Raw genomic sequence first — 23,734 nt, 5'->3', positions numbered from 1 at the left:
GATTTCCAAATGTGGGCACGTTTAGGAAAGCTGTTTGGTCCATTCGTTGCGAGATTTGCATTAGAAGACACTAAGTCTATCATATGGTAAGCGGCGGTAAGAAGGTCGAAGCGATCATCAAAGGCTGGATCATTCAGAGTGGTCATAAACAGAAAGGCGCATTTGAAAGTCTCTCACAGAAAGCTTGATGGCTATACTCGGCTGTATAATGTAATCCTAAGGCAGCAGAAAATAAGCGTGTGTATATAAAAATCTAAGGTTTATCGATTGAAATCTTTGGTTAAATTTAGAGATGTTAATTCAAATCTAGGAGTCGAGCATATGTACCCTGACTTGTACAAGGTCCCGGACGTCGATTATCGCCTATAAAGAATTATTGTGCATAAATGCAAAACGACGCTGATAATCTCCCAAAATTGCGACAAAGCCTGGAATGGATCTTGGAATACTAAAAGAAGCATTCGAGGAGTGATTCTATAAAACGTGCATTGTTCTGAGGAGCTTTGGCTTTATGTTCTCATTAAATCGCAAAGATTTGGTCCAACAAACAATACGGAAAGTTTTGTGGGCAGAAGAACGCTGGCAGATCATAAACCCAATCAAGAGTTCAAAAAAGATAACCGCATCACCATACGGTGCCCTAGCGATTCTTTTATACATAATTTCGACGACAGCTCAGAAACATCGATGGCATCTATTTTGAAGCTATTTACTAGGACAGGAGAAAAATCCCCACGGTACATATGTGAACCCTGACAGTCATAGACAGCATGAAAAAATAACGGTATACGTTTGTAGAAAGCGCTTCACACTTACCACTGCTAAGGAAATATTAATGGCTATTTTTTCCGCCATATAAAATCATGTCAGCCGCTTACTTAATTTTAATTTGATATCATCATTAAGATAAATCACGTTGGAGTACCTCGAGTCTACAAAAAAAAATCGTACCCAGTCAAATAAGGCTGAGGCAATACACTCTTTAGCCTATATAAACCCTATGGCAACAACCATGTAGTGATTGTGACAACGGCATTACAATAACCCTATCGGCCTAGGCCAAGTCTTTTAAAAGTGACGAGGTTCTCAATTCACATCTGTTGACGTTGGAGAAGATGTCGTAGTACCGTTTCTATTCGATAATGCCATAGCATTAGCTTGTCTGATGTGCAATAGCTGCAACAATGATTACTGTGATCACTTAGATGGGTTTATTAAGTAGTATAAGACTTTCAGCGATCAATTCATATGTCGTAGATGTTTGAATTGATGACTTTCATTTTTTAAGCGTCCCCCAGACCGCTATATATATATATATATATCTCGTTCAAGAAAAGCTTTGCATGTGTATACTCCGGGCTGGCACATTTACTCTTCTTTAGTAGTTTTTGATGATCGACTGGCTTTTAACATTGTCGAAGTAACCAGCGTACAAAACTTACAATAATACGAAGTACCTAAGTTAAATGATCAGCACGATATATCTGACTGATAGCACCATCACTGCTGCTGACCTCTGCGCCATGACATCGATTTCTCGTCCCAGACTGCCGAAGAAGGGCTAGACGCCTAACGACAGGCCATGTCCATATTGAAAAAAAGCTTTACGAGGCACGATATGTTTACGACTGTGTTGTTTGGTCTGGGGACAAGTCAACATCGAATCTAGAACGAACGAAGGTATTCGGTGTACGATACAAATATGTTGCATTCACTCTACATACATTTTAACGGGTGTAACTGAGGCGGTTGTCGATCTGCATATACCGGCTCCTTTTCCATATATAACATTTGGCATTTTATAGGAAAAAAAAAAACATAAATCTGATTCGGGTTTTCTGATTTGCGATTATTTTCATTGTGCACACAGCACGCGTAGCGAGCCAAATTCTCTAAATGACTACTAGCATTGGAAGACCGCTTGCGAACGGTTTTCTTCATAGTAATCCGTATTAGTCAGGCTCTCGTCTCCTACGATAGCTTGACGCTTTTCACCCCCCTGCGTTACTCTTGTATAAGCCGTAGTCAATGCGAGACTCATCATTGTGCTACTTAAGCGCTTTTATTGAATTTTTTTTTCTGTCAAAAACCTTTGTGTTGGCATGTACACCTGTTGTGTATTGAATATCGTTAATGGCACACCAGGCTGTTTTCGTATCGTCGACTTTCAACATGTGATCGGAAGGGCGTGCTTTGTTGGCACGGCTAACGTTTGCGACAAATGACCATTTAAGCTCAAGCAATAATCTTTAATGTTAGTGCTATTTTTCCATCGGCTTATTCTTCTTTTTTTTTAAATTTTCTTTTGTTTATTTTCAGTCATGCTTTCGTGCAGATGCAGCTATGAAAAGAGCCTCAAAGTCAAGACAGTGACTTCGTTTTCCACTTACTAGATTGTAAAATCCTAAAAATACACTCACAAGTATCGCTTGTCGTCGCAGTTCAGTTCAAAACAGCGCTCGTTTTAGCTGTGTTTTTTTGTCTACCGTACGTCAAATTGCCTACCGTTTCGAATGTCGTACGTAGTACCTGAGCAGTGTCACTAAATTGTAGGAGTCTTACGTGTTCGTGACGACTGTCAGTGGCGCGTATCATCGTTGAGTTATGTAGTATAGGTAGCTTAATTCTACACAAATCAAATCTCATTTATATTGTTTTTATGGTTTAGTAGCGTCGAGCATTCAGGTCGACAAGGGAAACGAAAATCACAGCGTATCAGGTAGATATGTCGTGAGAGTTGAACAATCAACCTATTGGTTAAATCTTTTGCCGGTCAGGCCTGCGGTATCGTACCTCAGTTGTTCCGAAAGAGGGATTCGAACCAGACTGGGACTTCTGCATAGATAGACCACCCTCAATTAGGTTGACAGTGTGAAGGATACACTATGGTTAATATGTTTAATATGGTTAAGGATACACTATGTGGAAGTATTACTGGTATGAAGAACGACGTACGTACTACATATATCTAAGCGTCAACGGGAATCACTGGCCTGGCCATATACCTTCGCCCGCACGAATCACTACAAAAGCAAGCTATAAAATAGTTTTTCTGCTCGGAACGCTAGCTAGGGAATAAAACGGCATGTGGGATGAGCTATCGCGTGTAGGAGCTATTTAATAGTGTGATAGGTGCGGTACAAGAAACTCCATCTTGCAGCTTTTGACAACTGTACATAGCCTCGAGTTGGAGGATCCCGACACAAAGGAAAGCAATTGTCAATCGAACGCCCTTCGCAAATTCGACTTGGCTCAAGTGAAAATTATAGTCGAACTTGTAAAATATATAATTGTAATGGGGAAGAAAACCATGAAACTATGAATATCTACATGTGGCGTGGTGCTTAATTGTTGAAAGCGCTCCGCAAGATGTTGACAAAACAACAAGTAAAAGCTGAAGGTGTTCAATAGTACGACCATGTTTATCCTAGAATAGCAATGGCAACGGAAATAAACGCATAGCTCATGCTTGCAGGTAAATCGTTTGACTTGTCGCCAAGTAAGTTCTCCGCCGAGTCCACAGCTGCCGTTAGCAGTAACAATCGTGAAATACCGTAGTAACAACGTACAACTTCAAAAAGATTGCTAGTACTAGAGGGAAAATCGGTCTGCATACCACGACGCAGTAAATAAAAAAAAAACTCAAGTCTGTCTGTTTCGTTCTTGAGGCATGAGGTTTGTGTTTTTAGAACGTAACGTCTATATCGCGTCAATTATGTAGTAGGACTTGTACAAGAGCAGCTACTCCCGATCGCCTCTTGTTTCAAACGAGTGCTTTCGGTGATGGCCTTTGTTTTGAGTTGTACGAAACCGGAATCCTCTGATTGTTTCCACTGTTTTATGGAGTCTTTCATACGGTTGTAGTCAGAAAATCACTCGTTGGACATAGCTTTAGCGAAACAGACACAAATGTACTAGTTTTGTCGCTAACGAGAATTTGGAAAAGAAGAGAAATATAAGATTACCTTGTTGTATTTTACGTTCGTTATCTTAATGGTCTACTATGTTTAACCTAAGCCGACAAAACACGATCTATGAGCCTTAATAGTAAGCAGTATGGCGCGATACTTAGTTCATACGTATTTCGGCTAAGTTTCTAAAAGCCTCAAATAATCGGTGCCGTCACCGTGTTTGACTGAAATGCTGGCGCTGACTTGTCAGAATGTCGGAATTAAAAAAAAAGTTATTTATATAATCTGGACAAGGTAATCAATCATCGACTGGCTCGACGAGCATAGTGGATTTGCTCAAGGCATGTGATGGTAAACCTGTAGTGCAATTAGATGGTTGAAAAGGTACAACAAGCCTAGGTCCTGATCGAGCAGATTAGAGTGAAAAAAATAGTACGCCAGTGAGTACTGTATGTATACGTAACCCAGATTATACGCGGTAAATTTGCTCTTCTTCGCCTCCTGATGTATACTAAACGAGTTAATTCGTCCATGGGTAAAAATGAAGTATACACATGGAGTCGCAGCACTCCATGTAAAAGTATACTAGATTGCGTACTGCAATTAATAAGTTGCGTAATTAAGACCCCTAAACTCAGATCTTAGATTTCTGCTGGATTGTATTGATCATTAATTCTGTAAGTATAAAATAATGCTTCAAGTTATATAGGAGCCGATCGAATAAAAAAACAATAGCAACGAATGTCATTACAACCGTAAGGCTTGAACGAAATTTTCGTTTGGTACATAGGTTGTTCTTTTTTGCATCCCTTTACTATTATGGTAAAGTGTTATATATATATATATATATTATAGGAACGCGTATTTAGGCCAATTGTCATCACCTCTCCCGGATTATAAAATTTTATCTCGAACTCAGGCCGAAGTGTACATGATTTTTCCTCGAGCGATATATTTACTTCCAAAATATGATAATTTAAGAATTCCATAAAATAAAAGTTACCTGTTATATTACAGATAATAAGTGAGCAGTAGAACATTTGACGACAGACAGGATAAAAGCGATTTTTTTCGAAATCGCCCTTACTAGCGAACTAGTGAAAACAATCGTTTCAAGTGACCAACAAATAGTTTGAATCTTTGATTTAAATTTATTCTAATTTTTAATATTTCACTTGGTATTTTCTATCCCTTTCGCCTGTGGGCTAAGCCGTCCTAAGGCAGTGAGCGCAAGGAACAGGTCCAGAAGTAGGCCAACGATTGCGTACTATCGCTAGTTAATCTTATTCATACTTAAAACGTGTATCGTGTATCCAGCTGTCATGGAGCCAATGCTTAAAAGAACACATTAAACGAAACATTACCTGACGAAGATCTACTTTTAAGGTCTGCGTAGCTCGAGTGGCATACGTCAATCTGCGATTTAGTTAATGCGCGAAAAAGCTCGGTACACCAATTTAGCTTATAAACGTTGACCTATTGTTGACTTCAATATGCATTGACGTCAATTAGAAGGACAATCGCGAAGCGTCGACGGCAAACGGAGCACCTAATTATTTACAAAGACTACAACCACAACTAGTCTAACCTATGGCAAAGTTCTACCGTCCGTGTAAGGTCACACGCCATTATAAAATTCCCGCGTCGAAATACACACGCGTGCAAAATTTCAGCTCAGTAGAATTATGCATACCGTACATGCCATTGGCGGGGGCAACTTATAACAGGGCATACTGAAGGATTGCCGAAAGCTGTAGCGTACTGCGAGCATCCACTTTATGCACTCTATTTACGATGCAGAGTCAAGTGATATCAAGTCTTGTGAGTACAAGGACCGTAGGCCACAGCTGTTGGCTGTAGGGCAATATTTCGTTCGGAGAGAGAATGCTGGTTGTGTTCGTTTACGGTCGCAGACTACGGTGCCGGTTATACAGATAGACAGATAACACGTTAAGCTCGAAAACGTTGTAATGGTGGTACTTGAAAGAACTTCGAGTATATGTGTATAAGTTATTTGCTCGCTGTTGGTGTGTTCCAGGCTGGAAGTGAAGAAGTTCATCTGCCAGTTCACGCTAAAGCGAAAAGTCGTTTTTGACTAAAGGTATGGCTAAACGTTAGCTGTACGGCTCTAGTAGTTTTTGATGCTTCTAAGCTGCGAGAGAGTGAAAGATAAACAATAACGCGGCATCGCGTGCAAAAATTACCTTGCACTCGATTAAGTACGGCATCAGTCGGTTTATGGTTGCATACATATACCTGTATATATACACAGTACGCCGTCGAAACCGCAAAAGTGCTCTATAAGCCCGGGCCTTCGTAAATCTAAATAACTTGATAATGAGCGTTCTTAAGCAAGGAACTTTCTACAAACGTAGAATGTTTTTCCCCACCAAAAGTTCCGCTCAGTTTCTCCGAAGTTGGGCCCTAAGTCTAGCTGACACAGCGGAACGGTTTCGGACTGCCCAGTACGATATAGTCGTAGCCAATTGCTATCACTTTATAAATAGCTGAATTTTTAAAATAGAGCAAAGCTTTTAGAATCACTTAGAACAAAACTCAATTGCAGATTCGTTTGCCCATTGCTAGAGATTTAAATGCCAAGTACTATGATACAATGCGTCTTAGCTTATTGTAGTTCTACAGAAGTGTTGAATCGATGTACCTACGAATATACAAAGCTCCACCTATTGTAATGCTGACTATAATTTGAATCCAGTCAGTGTTAGATATACTGAGTCAACCTTGCGTGTTGATATTGAAATGGCTTATAGCCTGTCTATATGAAACGTTATTAGTAAAAAAAAACCAGGACCCACATTCTAGCTGGTTTCCCCTTGATATAACTCGTTGCATATCTTGGTTTACTAACGGTTTATATGGTCACATACAAGTGTGCCGAAATTCAGTAAGCACACATTTCAAAGTACGTATGGTTTTCAACACCTTTGTTGAGCACAGCGCTATAATCATGTAATAGGACGTAGTAACCATGCAGTAGTGCCATAATGACAGTAGGTCCTCCTCAAACAATAATATCTGACTGGCGTATTTATCTGTATTCACTTTTGGGTCCCCTACACGGCTTCACCTTGTGCTAAGAAATTTCCTTGCGTTCGTTTCAAGATATAAAAATTCACAACATCACGGAAAAACGAGAAACAATCTATGTATCAAGCAGGGCCATCCAGGCCAAAGTAACCTAATAATGACCTCACAACCAGTTGAAATCGGGAGGATATGCTACGACAGGAAGAAAATCGCACTCGCAAGTATATTGACACATACACATTGCGCCGCAGGGACAGAAAGCGTATCCACAGCTGCTGACTTTTGGAGTTTGCCGGAAGCGGATGTTGGTGGCAATTGCTTTGTACTCGTCATATTCGCAAAGACAAAGGCCTGTATCTCTTATTAGCCTCATTTCTGCATGGAAGCAAAGAGTCTCTGCCACCCCAGTAGTACTGGTAAAGCTGTACTACCATTCCCTGTGTACGGATGTGACATTTGAACTATTGCTAGTGCATCTTGAAGTGAGATTTTGCCACCACCCAACCCCCGCAGAAAGAATCTATTAAGGTTTATCGGTGCAATTTTGCCTGCTGCTACATAGTACCACTTACTGAAATAATGTGACGTTCAAGCCATAAAAGCAAACACACAACTTAAATGTGGGTTCAAAAATAGAAATTTATATTTTTAAGATTCTACGTACCAGCAAGTTGCTTTGGGCCTTTCGTGCAAGATGTACAGTCACTTAGCGGTAACAAGCGCTACTGAAATAGCACAAGCTAACTATTTTGTGTCGTATTTTCAATAATTTTTGCGCGTACAAAAAAAATTATTGAAAATATAATATTTTTATATAGGCCAGATCATGTAGTACATAAGGTAAACAGGTTCAACGTTGCTCATAATTTTGCTTGCCACTGAATTTGAAACTAGTCAGATTCTAGACAGATTTTGGTCATCTGAACTTACTTCTTCGATTTTACACCAGGTACAATCGTCACATTACTCTATATTTCAATAAGCAAGTTTGCTCGATGAGATTTCTAACTTTGCTTTTAGCATTTTCTTTAAGATTAACTAAGTTGCCTAAAGACGGCGCAATGGGTCTTCGCAAAGAACAAACATACTGCTTTTGTTCTTTCGAGACTTAACTACACAGAACTTTATGTATCCTGTGCATCAGGCTATAACTATAGATTTCTGCCTTCATCGTACGACTTCACCGTATCAGCGAAATCCTATACGTTAAAGGAAATTTTTATTTTCCCGTACCGCGATTCCTTCCAAAATCGAAAATTGAAAGAACATCAAAATTTAATGTACTTTTGTGCAGCAGAACTAAGTGATCTCTAAATTGAAACATAACAATTGAATTTTCGCGACGTAACGGCGACTGTATCTATTCTGTTCTGTGTTTTTAGCGTCATTTAATTTCTGCCCATTCCACCTTTTGTGTCTTGCTTTTAGCACACTTTCAGGATCGTTCTTCTATTTGTCCAATAGTCAACACAGCCACTTATCGGTATCAGCCTACTTTTACTCGCTATATTCGTCTCCATATCGGAGAAGATAGCCGAGTCTAGCCGCGTTGTGCTGACTTGTATCGTTACTGCCAGAGAAACTAGTTCATAGCAAATAAACAAGAGGCAAAAATTGGCACAATCGATACCCAATAAATGGCTTTGGGCTCTTTGCTTCGCGCAGTTTTACATATAGAAAAGGGCTTGCTAAATTGCAGTAGGGCAAGGGAGAGATGGGGGATTATTATTACAACGCAAAAAGATTGGCGCTTGCAGTAGAACACACGGCACATCAAGGGTATGGAGAATACTAGAGCCGATCGTAAGGGTGTACCGCGGCTTGATGTAGTAGTCTTACTATCTAAAATCAACCGCTCTTGTAGCCAGCGTGATGAAGTATTTGGACACGCACAGGACGAGAAAAAGGCCTTTCTATTGGCCATTGTACCGCTATTCATGGCGTAGTTGAGCTTAACTAATTTTTTAGCTTAACAAAACAATCCGGTGGCATGATAGACACGAAAGGAAAATGTCGGCAATACCAAGAGAAGGCCCCGACGTCCGATTCATCTTCTCTACTCGAGTTCCAGTCATGCAATTCCTTTGGATATTAACATTTGTTTGCGCCTGCATTCCCCATAGTTGTATGGATTGTTTGAAAACGAAAAACCCGCTGAGAGCTGGGTCGCTTCTGCAAGGCCCATGGCTTTCGTTGGTACTGCCGGCCAAGATTTGGCCTGTAAGTTGTTACATTGAAAATTCTAAAAGCAACCGAAAAAAGGTATCACAAACGTCAGCCAATTGGCGGTTTTAACGCAACATCGGTTCGCAACTATCAAAACATGAATAATGTAATAGGAATAAGCTAAGACTCAAATAGGTCAAAAAGAAAGACAACCGGGAAGCATTAAAACAGTGAAAACCATTGAAAGGCCTCAAGGGGAAGATTGGAAGACTGGTCTGTATCGTCTCAATCCCACACGTAATTCTTTGAGCCTATCTGTAGTTGTTAGGGTCGGCAGGCCGCAGACATGGGGAGTACAATGATAATGACATTGCCCATGGCTGAATCTGGATCTTATTTGAGAAACGTAATGTGGTCATAAAAAATCTATAGACGAGTCGCTGCGTACTGCCTTTTACTCAGGCCGTGGCAACAATAATTTGATTTCTCTATGTGTTGCTTGTTGCGGTTTCTTTTTCCACTGTTATTACTACACTTTATCATTAGGTGTATACAATAGATGTTGGCTTCGTGTTTGCCTTATTGTTTACTTATTATAATATAGTGCAGAAAACGACCTAAACCCTAACACACGGCAGCAGACGTAACTCATGTAAATACGATACGGCAAATAAATGCGGTATTAAGGTAAAGAATAGTTACAACGATGGAATAGCTTTACATGTTTATCGCCAGGCCTTTACAATAACCAGCCAAAGAGGTTAGGTGATATCGACTGAAATCCTTTGCCTATTGTGTAGTCTGAAGTTATTGTTGAAGTCACGCATTTGTATTGAGGTGACAGATTTGTGTTAGCTTCTAAACGTGTCCGACCAAATGCACCGTAGACGCTTGTCTGGGTGACAAGGCAAGGAATGACTGACTGGTTAAAGTAAGTCGAATAGTTTTTAAGTAATCACTTTTGTACACCGCAATTCTTTGAACCGACAGATAAGAAAATGCGTCTAAGATGCAAATTATAATCACTTCTAATTCATGTTGACAGTATTCATGCACCGACCAAGTTAGTAACCCCCGGCATTCACTCGGCACGATGCGTTAACCCCGTTCCCTATCATTACGCTGTGTAGACATGGACACCACTTAATTATCGCGGGCGCGCTTTATTTTTTCTCATTTAAGTATAATAAACAGCTAAGCACATATAAATGGACGAACGCTTCTGGAAGTTAATTTTATGCTTTTCTGAGGTGAAGAACTAATTGCATAGCTTACGACGCAATTACGTTCGATAATACGATGGGTCATTCAATGATTTTAGATAACGTGAACCTTAGCAGATGAGCGAATGATACTACTATTTAAAACAAGCCAGTAGGCTCTGAGATACGCCATTTTTTTCACATTTTCTGAACCTTTCCGAAGAAATCAGTCGTCATTCTGAACGGAACAGTATTGCCACCAGCGAACGGAGTTTCAAATAGAACATAAAGATTAAGCTTTTTTCGTTTGTTTTATGATCAGATCATCTTTAAAACTGTTAAAGCAATAGTCGGAGGACACGGTACCTTTAGGACCTGCATGTGAAGATATGAAACAGTAAGAAAAATCCAATGATGTCATGAAATGACGAATATTTACAAAATGGAAAGCTACAAACGTTTTTAGATTCGTAACGTATATGCCCTAAGTTACGTTCAGCATTTACTAGGGTAACTGAACGATTTAGAATAATATGGTTCCGTGTCGGAAGTCAGCCCTCTGATAAAATGCCGAACGACGATACCGGACGTAAAGTACAAAACATAGAGAAAGATGGACGCATAGGACGAAGCCTGCCTTACCGCACAGTTTGCGTACCTTTCGGTTGTTTTCCTATGACAACTTTAGGTCAGAGGTTTCTTCGTAGAAGAAAGAAGATGCGTAATATTTTCGCACAGATCATTCCGTACAATAATCAATCATCTCGTGAAAACGTATTTATTGTTCAGTTGATCACCTAATCACTTGAGAGTACGTACCGTTACTTGTTAGTTAAGGATCGCAGTTTTCGATTATGCTTCAACGATTCTAAACTGTACTAGAGTAAAGGCTGTATTTAGAATGCCGCACGAGGAATAGCTTCGAAAAAAATTCGAGCGGTAAAGGTCAACGTTTTTTTTTCAAATCATTGAATCTTGTACCAGAAGATAAATAGACGTGTTTCGTATACTTCTATACTACCGTTAAACGGAATAAATGTGGTAATTTTAGCCAGTGGTATCTACTTCAAATTGCTTGCAATACTTGACATTAGTTTATTTCAAATATGTCTTTCGCATAATTAACAAACACAGTCAGATCGTACCGTTTACAAAACCCAGTATTTTAGGTTAGCTTAGCATTGAAAAAGGCAATAAAACGCCCGTTACACTAGATCATCTAGGAACGAATTTTAAGCAAAGCCGGGCAGACGCTTGCAACGCAATTACGCGCTGCCTTCGCTGTAATGTTACATCAAGTTGGCATGGTGCATTAGGGCAACGAGAGTTTCTTTAGTTTATCCTTCTTTGTCAGTTGCCTGTTAATGATGCAGAAAACAAATTTTTCACCCCTGAGCGGCACAGGCACAATATGTCTCCAAATGGCCAAACTAAAATACGCTAAGGTCACATAATCCCCTAAATATCTAATTTGGTTTATAAACGGTATGATTTTTTGTCTTGGAATAGGTTAAACGATATCTGCTTTGATGAAGATTTCCTTTTACAATTTTCATAAAACAATGATTTTGCCTAGATTGTTCTTCATAAGGAAGTGAATGGCATCAGTACCAAACAACATGACAAAACGTTTAGTTATACGGTATGTATAAACATTTGTTTTCGCCTTTACACTTGTCTAAATATGTATTAGAGAGAGAGAGAGAGAGAGAGAGCTGTGACATGTAAATATTACACGATTTTATTGCCAAATTAGTCCTGCTTTGCTTCAGTACAGACAGTAGATAATATGAGACGCATGATGCGCACTATATAGGGGTTCTGAAGCCGTTCGGTCTATATAATAGGGCTTCGAGTGTAGGACTCGTTCCTAGCCGTTGCTCCGGCTAAGAAATTTCCAGTAGGGAATCGGAAAGCGAATAAACCATAAACTTGAGGCAGATTTTGTCCATTTTTATGGCCAAGGCTCAGTGCGGCCACTGCATTTACAGTAGGCTAAAGGCATCGTTTCGTCCTGATACTTAAAAACAACAAAAAAAATAATATAAAAATAGAATTAGGGCGCAGCAGCATAGGGGGACACGTTTACTGATATTAAATTGAACGCTACATGATTTCGTCTGTTCTAGCTTTTAATGTTTTCTACCTATTTCTTTATTTGCATATGTACTGTATTAAGATATGAGCATTAGAAGAGAGGTTCCCATCGTGTCGATCATCACCATCGTTTGCCCTCGCTATGCTTCCTCTCGTTGTGATTATTCTTATTTTCATTAATGCTATGAATTTCTGAAAGTTAATGAATATGAAAATGCACGTATTTACTTGATGATGAAGCTTTCTTTTCCTTCATGCTAGATTAGAACACTCAGCCCACAAGAAAAAAATATTAAGCGCTTAATTATGAAGTAATCATCTACTGTACACCTAGTAAAATTTGGCCTCGAAAGGTTATCAGTAAAGGCCCTGCAGCTGATCAGAGGAATATCGCGTCATTTATTCTCTATCAGCGACACCAGAGGAAAAAGCTGCACTAGTAGCAAAATCACGGACAGATCTGAAATAACTGCTGAGTCACCAGTTGACATGCCACCTTAGTGCAGTCTAATGGGACCTTTCGCGTTGGACCTTCTAATCGTCCTTAATCTGTATACTTGTGTGTATGTGCGTGGCGTAGTGACTAAAAGCGACTAAATATAAAACAAGGGTAAAGTGAAATGGTATGGAATTAACACCAGCTCGGTAGCTCCCGTAGAATGTCACACCAGCTAATCACAATCTGATTGGTAGGAGCAAAGGTTAAGCCATTTGCCTCGTCCGGTTAGGTCTGTCGAGCAAAATATAGCTGTATTCAATAGATCAGCCTAATATGGGCCTCAACACATTACGGCGTTGGGCCTATAATCTGTCTACATGGGAATTTCTTCGTCGTACTACCCCAAATACATTGCCCATTCAGTTACCTTTACCGAATAGTTCATTGCCACCTTCACCATGTGATAAACACTGATTATCCAACCGAATATAAAATTAACTTATTTCTAACCTAACAGATATGCTTCCCTAGAATAGAAGTGCAATTGTAACACTTTTACATCGAAAAATTTCTCTAACGGCCTATTTATAGGAAAAATCCAATAATTGATGCACTGAAGTCTGGTGCGATGCGAACAGCTCCATAGTAGTCGTCCAAGTTCCGTGAAGTTCGTTAAACAGTTAGGTCAAATAGCCCAAATGACACCTTGTCGAAAAGCCTGTCGATCACGAGAATAGACCGGTTAACGCTAATCAAAATTGGGCTTCTTTGAAACTAATTCTGGGACGGATCCCAGTTTGTTCCAAAGTGCCATCAACATGTTGATTCAAATCAGCTATTTAACGATACGAGAGGCACTTTTTTCTCACTATAATAGAAGCAGATTATCTAGCAGAAGGTTTTTATCGAACATTTCTACGGTATATGAGCGCATCTGGCAAGTCGACTCGAAAGGTGAACCTGATATACGCCTATGGTTAGTGCTATAATGTGCCTAGGACACTGGAAGCAGCTGGCCATCTATCTAACAGACTAACAATCTACTTTTTAGTCGCTATTTATAGTACACTTACATGCCTGCGTCGAAAGTGGTTTCCTCTGTGCAGGCATTGAGGAATATCGTCCAAATCGGTACTGTCCTCTAAACAACACGCTGCCTGTATTTTCTGTCGCCTCTTTTGCCGACGAAAAGAGATCGCTGTCAAACACTGTTGTGATTGATAGGTCGCAGATAGCGACCATCATTCAGCTGGCGCTATTCTGCCACGCAAGCTGGTTTGATCATTCAGAACTGCAGCAGTACTCCAAGTGATCAGTGCTAAACAAAGTAATACATATATATATATATATATATATATGGCTTTTTGAACGTGCTGACTTCGGTGTTACTTAAACTGATAGATCAAGTAAGTGTTATTGTGTGTGCGCATTTGGTCGCTCTATCTTACTTTTAGCAAATAGCAGACCCGAGTCCTTCGCCAGTTCCAGAGCCAGACAAAAACGAATCTTCTACTCGTTGAACCAATTGCAGACGCAGCATTTGGTAGGAGTCCCTCAATCCACTAAAGTGTAGTCTTTAGTTCGTCTGCGTATACGATCGTGTTGTCAATCACAATTATATTGACACGACAAATCGATGCCGGCGGTATTGCCACAGTTGAATAAGAAACTGCAAAGTTTGCTACTTTGCAAATTAACTAGAAACGCCTAAAAAAAGAAAGGACAGATCTGTACGACCTTTGTAAAGCGAAGAAAATCCTAGCATCGAATAATCGATAGCTGTTATATGAATGATCATATGATATATGGGTGAAATTATATATATCTACCTCTATATAATCTATCAGATTTTGAGTATGACTTTGCGTAGAATAGACATCTCCTGTCACCTCCTCATCAAACATAGGGTAACAATGGTTGCCTTTTCTTTCAGAGTGACGTTTACTGACAATGATATTTACCTTATAAAATTATTATTATATTCCTTTTTTTCATTGATTAGCCTACATCAGAGAATAACGATAAAATATTTTCCAGCATAACTGCGCACGAAACCCCCAAAGATCACTTAACTTTTAAAAGTCATTTAATTGGATCACCAATATTTAACACACACGTAGCTAGAGTGTACCTAACTTAATTCAATTATGAAGCAATAAAAAAGCTACCAAAGAAATTTTTCTCAACCGCCGACAATCCATCCACCGAGATGAAAATTACCACGCGAATCTGCTCACCATTTCACTAGCTCTATAAGGGCACTTCCTAGAAAATCTGTAGTTCAACTTTTTGAGAAACTTTTTCTCAAGGCCCGACCTGTCCGACTGTAGCTAACCCGGTCACCGTTAGCGGCCGATCATGCTAGATGAGGGCCAAACGGAACTTCCTAGCAAGTTGTAAATGTGGAACTGAATGATAGACACGCTACGGAGGAAAAGTTTTTTAGCGTATTTCCTCTGCGGAGTCATTGTTCAGCATCGAATGTCTAGACAACGAAAGATTGGACCTTTAGATAAGCACCGCCCTGCGGAACCACGCATGGATACCCCTCCCCTAAGCGTAATAAACGTAAGCAAGGCAATCCATATATAGTCGCGCAGGCTCCATTGCGGCAAATGATTCGCGCGGGGTTCAGATGAATGCTGCTCTTCCATAAGCTCATCGGGATCGGTTATGATTAGCTAAAGTGTGTCCCGGGAGCGCAATATGTAACGTGTTAATCTACGAAGATGGTCCACTCTAGCGGACTACAGCCGGATATATACTCAAGCCGATACAGGTAACGGCTAAAAGGCTAACTTATGGATCGGCACCTGTCCGTTTGTCTGTACGGGGGGTATTAGTGTGACCGAAAGCGCCCGATCGAGCGGAATATAAATTTCACTCTATGTGAGAAGGTCTAGATATCGTCTACTTATAGACCCAGCATTGACTACTACTAGCACGGACAACCATACAGAGCTAGAGCTGACGCAGAACGTCTTGCCAATAATCATTGCCAATAATGGACTCAGCTCCAAACGTACGAAATGCTGGCGATAAAATCTAACGTAAAGGTAAGTGGGGTAGCAGCATAATGCAGATAAACAGGCAGGTACTAGGTAAATTCGCACAGCCATCCAAGAGCTAAGGTAGCATCTTTGAATGTATGTCTCGGAGCGACCCATACCGCATATACAGAATTAGTTGGGATCTCAACGTCATGTGAGCAGATCAGCGTTCTTTCAAATGCATCCTTTTTACCGTGCTATAAACGTGGTTGCTCCACAAGGGACTTATGGCTGCGAGAAACACCTTATATAGGCTATACAGGTATAGACATTTATTAAATATTAGGTTAGTGTGCATTGTTATTAGCCTTGCCGACTAGGTGTAGGTAAATAATATAAATAATATATAAATAAATAAATGATCCGCTGCGCCTTTATGCGAGCATAAGAACAAAAAAAAGTTTTACGTATTCGGCCTTCGCCCCTCCTCCTTAACTAGCAATCTAACCTGCATCTGAGGTGCTAATAAAACCGGCCGTGCCCCATGTGCATCTTCCATTGTCACATCTTTCCAACTAAGCAAGATCATGCAATGATGCTTCATAAAATCGGAAGGGGATCTTTTTTAATAATATGAAGGTCTTTTTTAATATTTCGTTCAAGGAAGGCTTTTTTCACAAGGCAGCGGCTTTGTGCTGTACGCCGATATGACGCACTTTCATAACTAGTTAATAAGTAAAAATCCGCCATTTACATTCTGTACCAATAAAGTATTTATAGCCCACATTTGTCAGCGCAAAGAACGGACTGTCTATTAAGCGTTCAATGCTAAACATTGATTAATACCTCAGCTATTACCTTCGTTAATGGATTTCTTAAATTAGCGAAAATTTCTTCTGGCTCGCCGATTAAAGTAGAACCATAGCGTTACCAAATCTACTTTGATAATTTATGCACCTGCTTAGAGTGCACATCTGTGAGAATCTGGCAGGCTTAGCCTTTACATTGCTTCTTCATGAACCTGAAACCCTAACTTATTAGTCTGTCGATCCGTTGTAATGCTGTAAAACTTACCGGGCCTCAATTTGTACAAATTGCAACGCGTGTGGTAGGAGCAAGGTCGTTAAGCGGGCAATACACGACAGACCCTGAAAGCTGCTACATCTTTGTTGTTTCTAGACCTTTAGCATAAAATGATTTAGATACCTTTTTTAATAGCAATCCACCAATGGCCAAATGTCGATCAGTGCACAAGCAGCTAGAGAAGATTATCGTAATGTCTTAACTTAAACTGAAAAAGCCAGTGCATAAGGATATCTGCTCGCTTTTTCAAAAGCGGACTTTCGCACAGACCCGGTTCGGATGTCGGCTATGATAAAAATATTGTTGTACGGAAGTATGGGAGTATGAAAATCCGCTAAACAAATGTGTTTCTTCCGGATGTAAAAAATTCTTTCGTGAGCAGCTTGATGAGGTTTTCGGTTAACGTAGTCAAGCGCGGCTTCAGTGTCATTAATTGCATCGCTTGACTATGAAGCCGTTCACATTTACAACGTTTATAAATCTCTGGTAGGAATATGGTCACGTGACACTGTAAGACTTATGGATTCGATTGATTTGCTAGAACTAGGTCCCTCGAGGGCTTAGTGTTGGCAGGTTTGATGTTATCTATGCCGTATCATTCATATCTAGATTTACGTTAAACAACAGAGTATCCCCATACTTGATCGACACAAAACGGTCCTTTCGACGATTTGTAACGGCTACATTGTGGATTTCACGGTCTCTTCCCCTCTTCGTCTCTCTCTGCCGAAAATTAGGCACTGGTTGAACCCGTATAGAAACCTACTTGAAGTGCATCTGGCGCCACCTGTCTCCGGCCGACAATTGAATTTACGCAGTTTTAGTTTACTAAGCATGTAACATTTTTTAACAGCATGGATGGTAAATTGTGCATATTTACTCACTATAGCCTGTCTACAAGCACGATCGTTGCGTGACACGTTCTTGGTCCTTGATGCCTTTACGTGCTTTAGTCCGCCATCTGAAGCCCAGCCAAACCTATCAGATCTTATATTGAATGTTTACTTTCTAACCACCCGATAAAGAGCTTATGCTACCCATCAGTGATTTAATGTTTGCATAGCATCGAACTTTAGCGAGAACAATTAAGTGTCATTTTAATAAGTCGTTCTTGTGTTTCTTTTTTGCGATAGAACAGTTCGTATCGTTATGTGGTTTGGTTTTTGAAGGAAAAGAAGGGGGCGTAACATGCTAACGGGATTCAACTTCATCCAGCGTTGTATACGTGTGCCTGTTGCAAGTATTGAACGTTTATTATTATTTATAGTTTATTTATTATAGTTATTTCTAATTTCTTATATCTTATTTGATACAATTTGTCAGATAACAAAGCATTCGCAGCTTACGACGCTACTCGAAACGCTACACATAATACACAGATCGACCGACATGGGGTGTCTTTGGTACAGCTTAAATTGTCGCTGTCTTCGCTAACATATTGACATACTCATAACCGAGTCTTCAGTTGTTAAAGTTATGTTAAAACGCCGATATCGTTCGCCACATTCTTTTGAACAGGGGCGGATGTCAGGCACATATTTGCTACAATGCTTCCCTCAACAAGGAAGAGTCCTGAGGGAACTTTTTGATGGCATTCCATCTATTCGAGGCTGTACAAGCGTCTCACACTCAGTGCACGCAAAGCCTAGAAAAGCAATAGCAGCAGATTTTCTAAAAAGTGGAATAGCGTCTGAATCGTGTCGATCCTTTGTTGAATGACAGGGTTATTTTTCTCAGCTTCATGTGATTCGGTCTATTTTTTCGATAGCAAACAACACACTAGTGGCTTGGCACATATTTTTCAAGGATGCGGTTTTACGCTGTTGAAGACGATCCCGCTAATGTCTTCGCCAGTACCAGCCTTCGTCTAGGCGTATAGGCGGACTCAAGGATGCAGACCGACAGGCCAGTAATAGGCAATACGCGCCGAAAAAAATGAAAGTTGAAAGGACAATTAGTTTAATATAACGGGAGGAAGAGCAGTGACGACAAATCCGCCAAAATAAGTCACTAGGACTTAGAACTGTGTGAACATGACCAAGGATGTGACCGTTCCCCGCTCTTGTCAAGAGTGTTGCATCGCGAGCCACAGAGAGGTCGAATAAGAAGTGATAATTGACTAAAGTTAATAAAAAGTAGAAATAACGCAATTGAACTCCGTTCCATCGATGCTTTAAATTAGACATTCGTTTACAATTTCTAACGTAACAATTTCTCAGTTGGGTTTGTTCTTGTAGAATAGAATATCGTTAACACTTTTATTTCTACTATGCTTTTGCCCAGTGCTAATCAGGTGATCCGAACTGCGATAATTTGTTTAATCAGAGGACATCAGGCCCGAACTGTCCTGTCAACCGATGCTGTTTTAGCAACCCCTTATGCAGGTCCTAGTACGTATTAAAGGTAATACCATATCTAGGATCATATCATACTGAATAGAACATGAAATTATTGGAAATTCATATATAGCAAGCTTCAATCCAAGCTAGGCTCTGTCGATTGAGGGCACATTGATGCTTTTGGAAGCGTTTGGAAGCTTTTTATGCTGTCGGCAAGCGACATGGATTCTGCAAAAATCTAAGTGAACCAATATAAACCAAGTAGGCTTATTGAAACATTTAGCCTTGATCTCTGAATGGTCGTGTTCTACACTGTTGTCTAAAATCTACGGACTACACACAAAGCAGATTATTTTTTCTGCTGATTATTATTTTAACGGGCTTTTAACGTAATTTGCCAAACGGTCATTCTTAGGCATTTCTCCGCCAAACTGCAGCCTTAATAGTCACAGGTCATATGCTGAATAGCCTTCACAGTTTCCCTGAATTTATTTTTTCATAAAAAACCAATGCTCGAAAATTGTCTCTCGATTTAAATAGGCTGCAAGTACCAGTAGCACGGATAATGCCTAGTAGATCCTCATACGTTACACAAAGGTATCGACTTGTACGACGAGGGCATTTTCGACTAGCGAAACAATACCGGCAAGTGGCCCGACTATAATGGATTAGCGTAGCTATTGGTAAACAGAGGATTTCGACCGCTGAATGTTCGTCTGATGCAACATGTCGCCACTCTATCTACAACTAAAGATATGAGTACCCGTCTTCTATCTGCCGTATTTCAATCTATCGCGTAGTAGGTCATTTCTGCTGTGAGTCCGTGGAAAGTCGAACGGATCATAGCTGGTGAAGCAGCAATAAGACGCATGGTTATCAAGCAACATAGACTCATGACTGTGAGGGCCTGGGCCATCTGTTTGCACAGGCCCAATTTATGTTCTGCTATGGTGCTATTTTATGTCAGCCTTATGTGGCTATAGTCAGCGCTACTGGGTTTTCAATAATACAGTGGTAACAATGTTCTTATTCACTAGCGCTAAAACTCGTATCGATGTGTTTAACTATGTTATAAAAACCTATGATAGCGTGCTATCTGTGAGGAAAGGATTAACAACTCAGTGTTGGTTATACTGTGCTCAAACACAACTTTTTTTATGAACGGGTCAGCCCTTCAAGGAAGGACGTGACTGGAAAAAGCAGCGTGCTCATATCAAGGACTACAAATCGGTTATACACGCGATTTTTTTCATCAGCGACTTTACATCAATTCCTCTGTCATCAGCTGTTATTTCTGCTTGCAGCCTGTGAACTAAGACTATGCACAAAGATTCTGCTACGATGCCGTGTCTCGTATCTGATGTGCACGTAGGTGCACCACATTGTGGAACTGGCCTGCAATACGCCTGGCTCAGAAGATGACGGTAGCAAAATGTTCTACGAAGCATGTGGACTGTTAAATTCAAAGCAATCAGTTTTTAAGCTTAATTGTATATAAATCATATATATATCTAAACAGCTGTGCCCACACGAAGATCTTAAGCTATCATAGATTTCTAGCTAGAAAAACAGTGGATGTTCAGACTCAACTTGTTGTCCCTTCGGCTTCTGCAAAGCAAGATTTAGTTTTATATAAACTCATAGATTAAACAGTTTATGTAGGAAGACAGTTATCAAAACGTAACCTTAGTAGCCCTCCAAGCAGAAGTTGGCAAATAATAATAAGCTCTAATCTTTTAATACTATATGTCTAATAAAGGAGAAAGCTCAAAAAAAACGACCTAAAGTTCAAAGTAATCATTCAATTCAAAAAATAGAGGCATTTTTGAGATCATGAGATTTTAATTGCCTATACATTTGCAATTATGGCTTTCCATCTTGGCTATTGAACTACTAGGGAAACAAGCGAATACTGTATGTATGCTCGCAGTGATTACATATGACCGTGTATTCTATCAGTACGTGTAACGCCCAATCATATAACATAACGTCAAAATAAAAACGTCAAAGGGTACAAAATGAATATAACCTTAGATTAGTGTTTCCTTATTAAAAGGCATATAAATAAAATTCTTGTATCAATCTAGGAAATGAAATAGTTTTGTTTACTAAGGAACAAAGAGCTAAGCTCTTTGTTCCTTAGTAAAGCAACGAGCCGTTCAAATGGCCACGTATTCGATAGTCGTACGTGTGAAGGGCAATCGAATTCAAGCGGAGCACCTAATGAACAAACAATGTTGTTTATTAACAAAAAATCAAAAAATTAACGTGCAGGAAAAATCAATGACTGTATTAACGAGTGTTAGGTTTACGTAGAAGTACAAAGATGTTTAAAAGCATAAAGCTCTCTCTCTCTCGCCCTTTATATATATATATATATATATGGAAAAGCATCTTCGAACAACAGCATTCCCTGGAAGCGATTCATCGCAGTTGTTAGGTGTTTACCAAATGACCATTGGTAGACTACCACCCTTATACCGCATAGAACAACACTAAAAGCTCTCGATAGGCCAAGCGTACATCCACAGATTCCCTGCCACTACTCCTGCCGACGCAGTTGTAAACAAACAGAAAACCATTGAAAACCTGCAGCCACAGCAGTAAACAGTATTCGTTTCTTTTGTCGGTTCTCTACCATCGTCTATAGCTATTAACATGTCCAAAAAGCAATAGCCGTTTTTGTTTAAGCAACTCAGCATACAGTCAGGATTCCACAAGTTAGCTTGCACTCAGGATTCTGTAAATAAGATGTGTAGATACATTTCACAGTTGTCCCTCTTTAAAAGTGGCTCAAGGCGGTCGTAGGAGAACTGGAGAAATCTAATGGAGTGCGCTTTTCATGTCTACGATAGTGTTTTTCCCTTTATTCTAATATATATATATATACATGTATCGATTTATAGGGGCCGAACTTCTACGCCAAATGTGGGACTTAAGTCGGTTTTTGGCACGAGAACAAGAAAGGTCGATTTTTGGAGGTAGCGGCATATAGAATATATCTCTTTAAGTATTTACCATGCGTGACCTCAGCGGCAAACGTCGATCGAACTACAATTGTGTCATATGTACTAATATATTACGGTAGTACTGTCAATCTGGTGAGACATGGCTGACGATTTTCTTATTCCGACAACCACATCGCTTTCTTCTGTATGATAGCTTTTTATTTGTACTACATTGTGGATGAGATACAACCAGAACGATGCTTCCTTTAAAGGCCTTCGAGCTGCATAACCAACATAAATGCAGGATAAACAAAGTTATAAAATTCGTGCTGGATTTGCTTGGATTAGCCGTTATTGAGTAGTAATGCGGAAAGCAAATCGTATGTAAGTAAATGGAGATATTAGAATACAACAAATAGGCTTAGTGTACGTTCATACCTTAATGACTTTAGGGCAATCATCTGGACGCGGTCGGTAGCATTTATAAACCTTATGAACAAATAATATCACCGACAGCCGATGTCTAGCTATCATCGTTGTTCTTGGTGGTCAAAAAAATAGGATGTAATTTGGCCTGAAGGAATTCTTGCCTCTGGATAACTTCCATTGTTGTACACAGTCATTCGGTAGTAGTGAAAAGGTACAAGAACAAAAATGATGATAATAATAAATAACAATGTAATTCTAATATGAATCACTGGAACAGCTTTGCTAAAGCCATGAGAGCTGCACTCAGCATCTTTCTAAAAGCAGCATCTGCTTCTTATCACCGACTGTAGCTCGAACCGCGTCGGCGAAGTAACAAAAGCGACGACCTGCAATGTTGCCGTTGGATGAGCATCAATTATTGGAGTCAACTTTTGTCAACCAAAGCAACGAGGAACAGCCCCCCTCAATTATTTCAAGCGGCTTAAAGTCTTGTATCATCATAAGAAGATAAAGAGATCTTGGACACTGGAGAAATTCTCAACCGGAGATTAATAGAGAAAGGAAGACAAAAAACGATCTTCTACAGATTGCTAGTGTAAGCTTGGTGCGCGTATACATTTTCCACCTGTTAAGTCTTCCACTAGGAAATCTCCGATTTCAAAAAACCGAAAAAAAAAAACACAAGCCACTTCGTGCTGGAGGCAAATGTTCACAAATGGGCCGTTGTATGCGCAATTACGCGAATGAATACTTTATTCGATTTCTCGCGCATAATCCCACATGTAAAGCGCCACAAATAGATCGCTAGTCGATAACTGCCCAGAGCTATTTTAGAAATTCGTCCCTTGCAGATATTCCTTTGTTCGTGACGCACATCTATTCGTTAGACTCAGCAATAGGACTTGCAGAAGGAGCAGAAGACAAAAAACATAGCTAAAGCTTTCATAAACATCTGAATATACATGCGACTATTTCGATTTTACGCTGAGTCGTCCATCGATAACGCATTAAGTGTATGAGCTTTTTTTGCAGAAAAGTTCCCACAACACTCATTCTAAGCTTAGCATCGATCGCCAGGATTG

At 39.9% G+C, this 23,734-nt stretch overlaps 1 protein-coding gene and 1 long non-coding RNA gene across 7 annotated transcripts in view; one reads left to right on the top strand and one right to left on the bottom strand.

The window, feature by feature from the left end:
- Window positions 1-23,734, top strand: part of LOC111245690 (cuticle protein 10.9-like) — a 55,434-nt gene that overhangs the window by 6,681 nt on the left and 25,019 nt on the right. Inside the window, exon 4 of one of the 4 annotated variants that reach the window (XR_015321009.1) lies at window positions 2,320-3,618. The exons of 1 other annotated variant lie outside the window; for it this stretch is intronic. Coding sequence is in view for 1 of the 3 variants with exons in the window: in XM_086980000.1 (XP_086836126.1) it covers window positions 15,893-15,919 (27 nt within the window). In the remaining 2 variants the exon portion in view is untranslated. Of the gene's footprint in view, window positions 1-2,319; window positions 3,619-15,468; window positions 15,920-23,734 lie in introns of those variants that run through there. 2 more of the 4 variants (XR_015321008.1, XM_086980000.1) reach the window with 2 other exon arrangements.
- On the bottom strand, window positions 12,044-22,792 carry LOC111244891 (uncharacterized). 3 transcript variants are annotated; one of them, XR_015321012.1, is made up of 4 exons: window positions 22,662-22,792; window positions 14,312-14,570; window positions 13,937-14,181; window positions 12,044-13,581 (listed from the first exon to the last, which is right to left on the bottom strand). It is a non-coding gene; the product is annotated as an uncharacterized LOC111244891 (long non-coding RNA). The 3 variants fall into 3 exon arrangements; XR_015321013.1 differs by lacking the exon at window positions 22,662-22,792 and adding an exon at window positions 17,577-17,660; XR_015321014.1 differs by lacking the exon at window positions 22,662-22,792 and adding an exon at window positions 15,032-15,317.

The sequence above is a fragment of the Varroa destructor genome, unplaced genomic scaffold (assembly GCF_002443255.2).
Source record: "Varroa destructor unplaced genomic scaffold, Vdes_3.0 BEIS01000002.1, whole genome shotgun sequence".
In the NCBI taxonomy this organism is placed as follows: Eukaryota; Metazoa; Arthropoda; class Arachnida; order Mesostigmata; family Varroidae; genus Varroa; species Varroa destructor.
The sequence above is the reverse complement of the archived record's forward strand: the minus strand, read 5'-3'. Positions and strand labels throughout refer to the sequence as shown.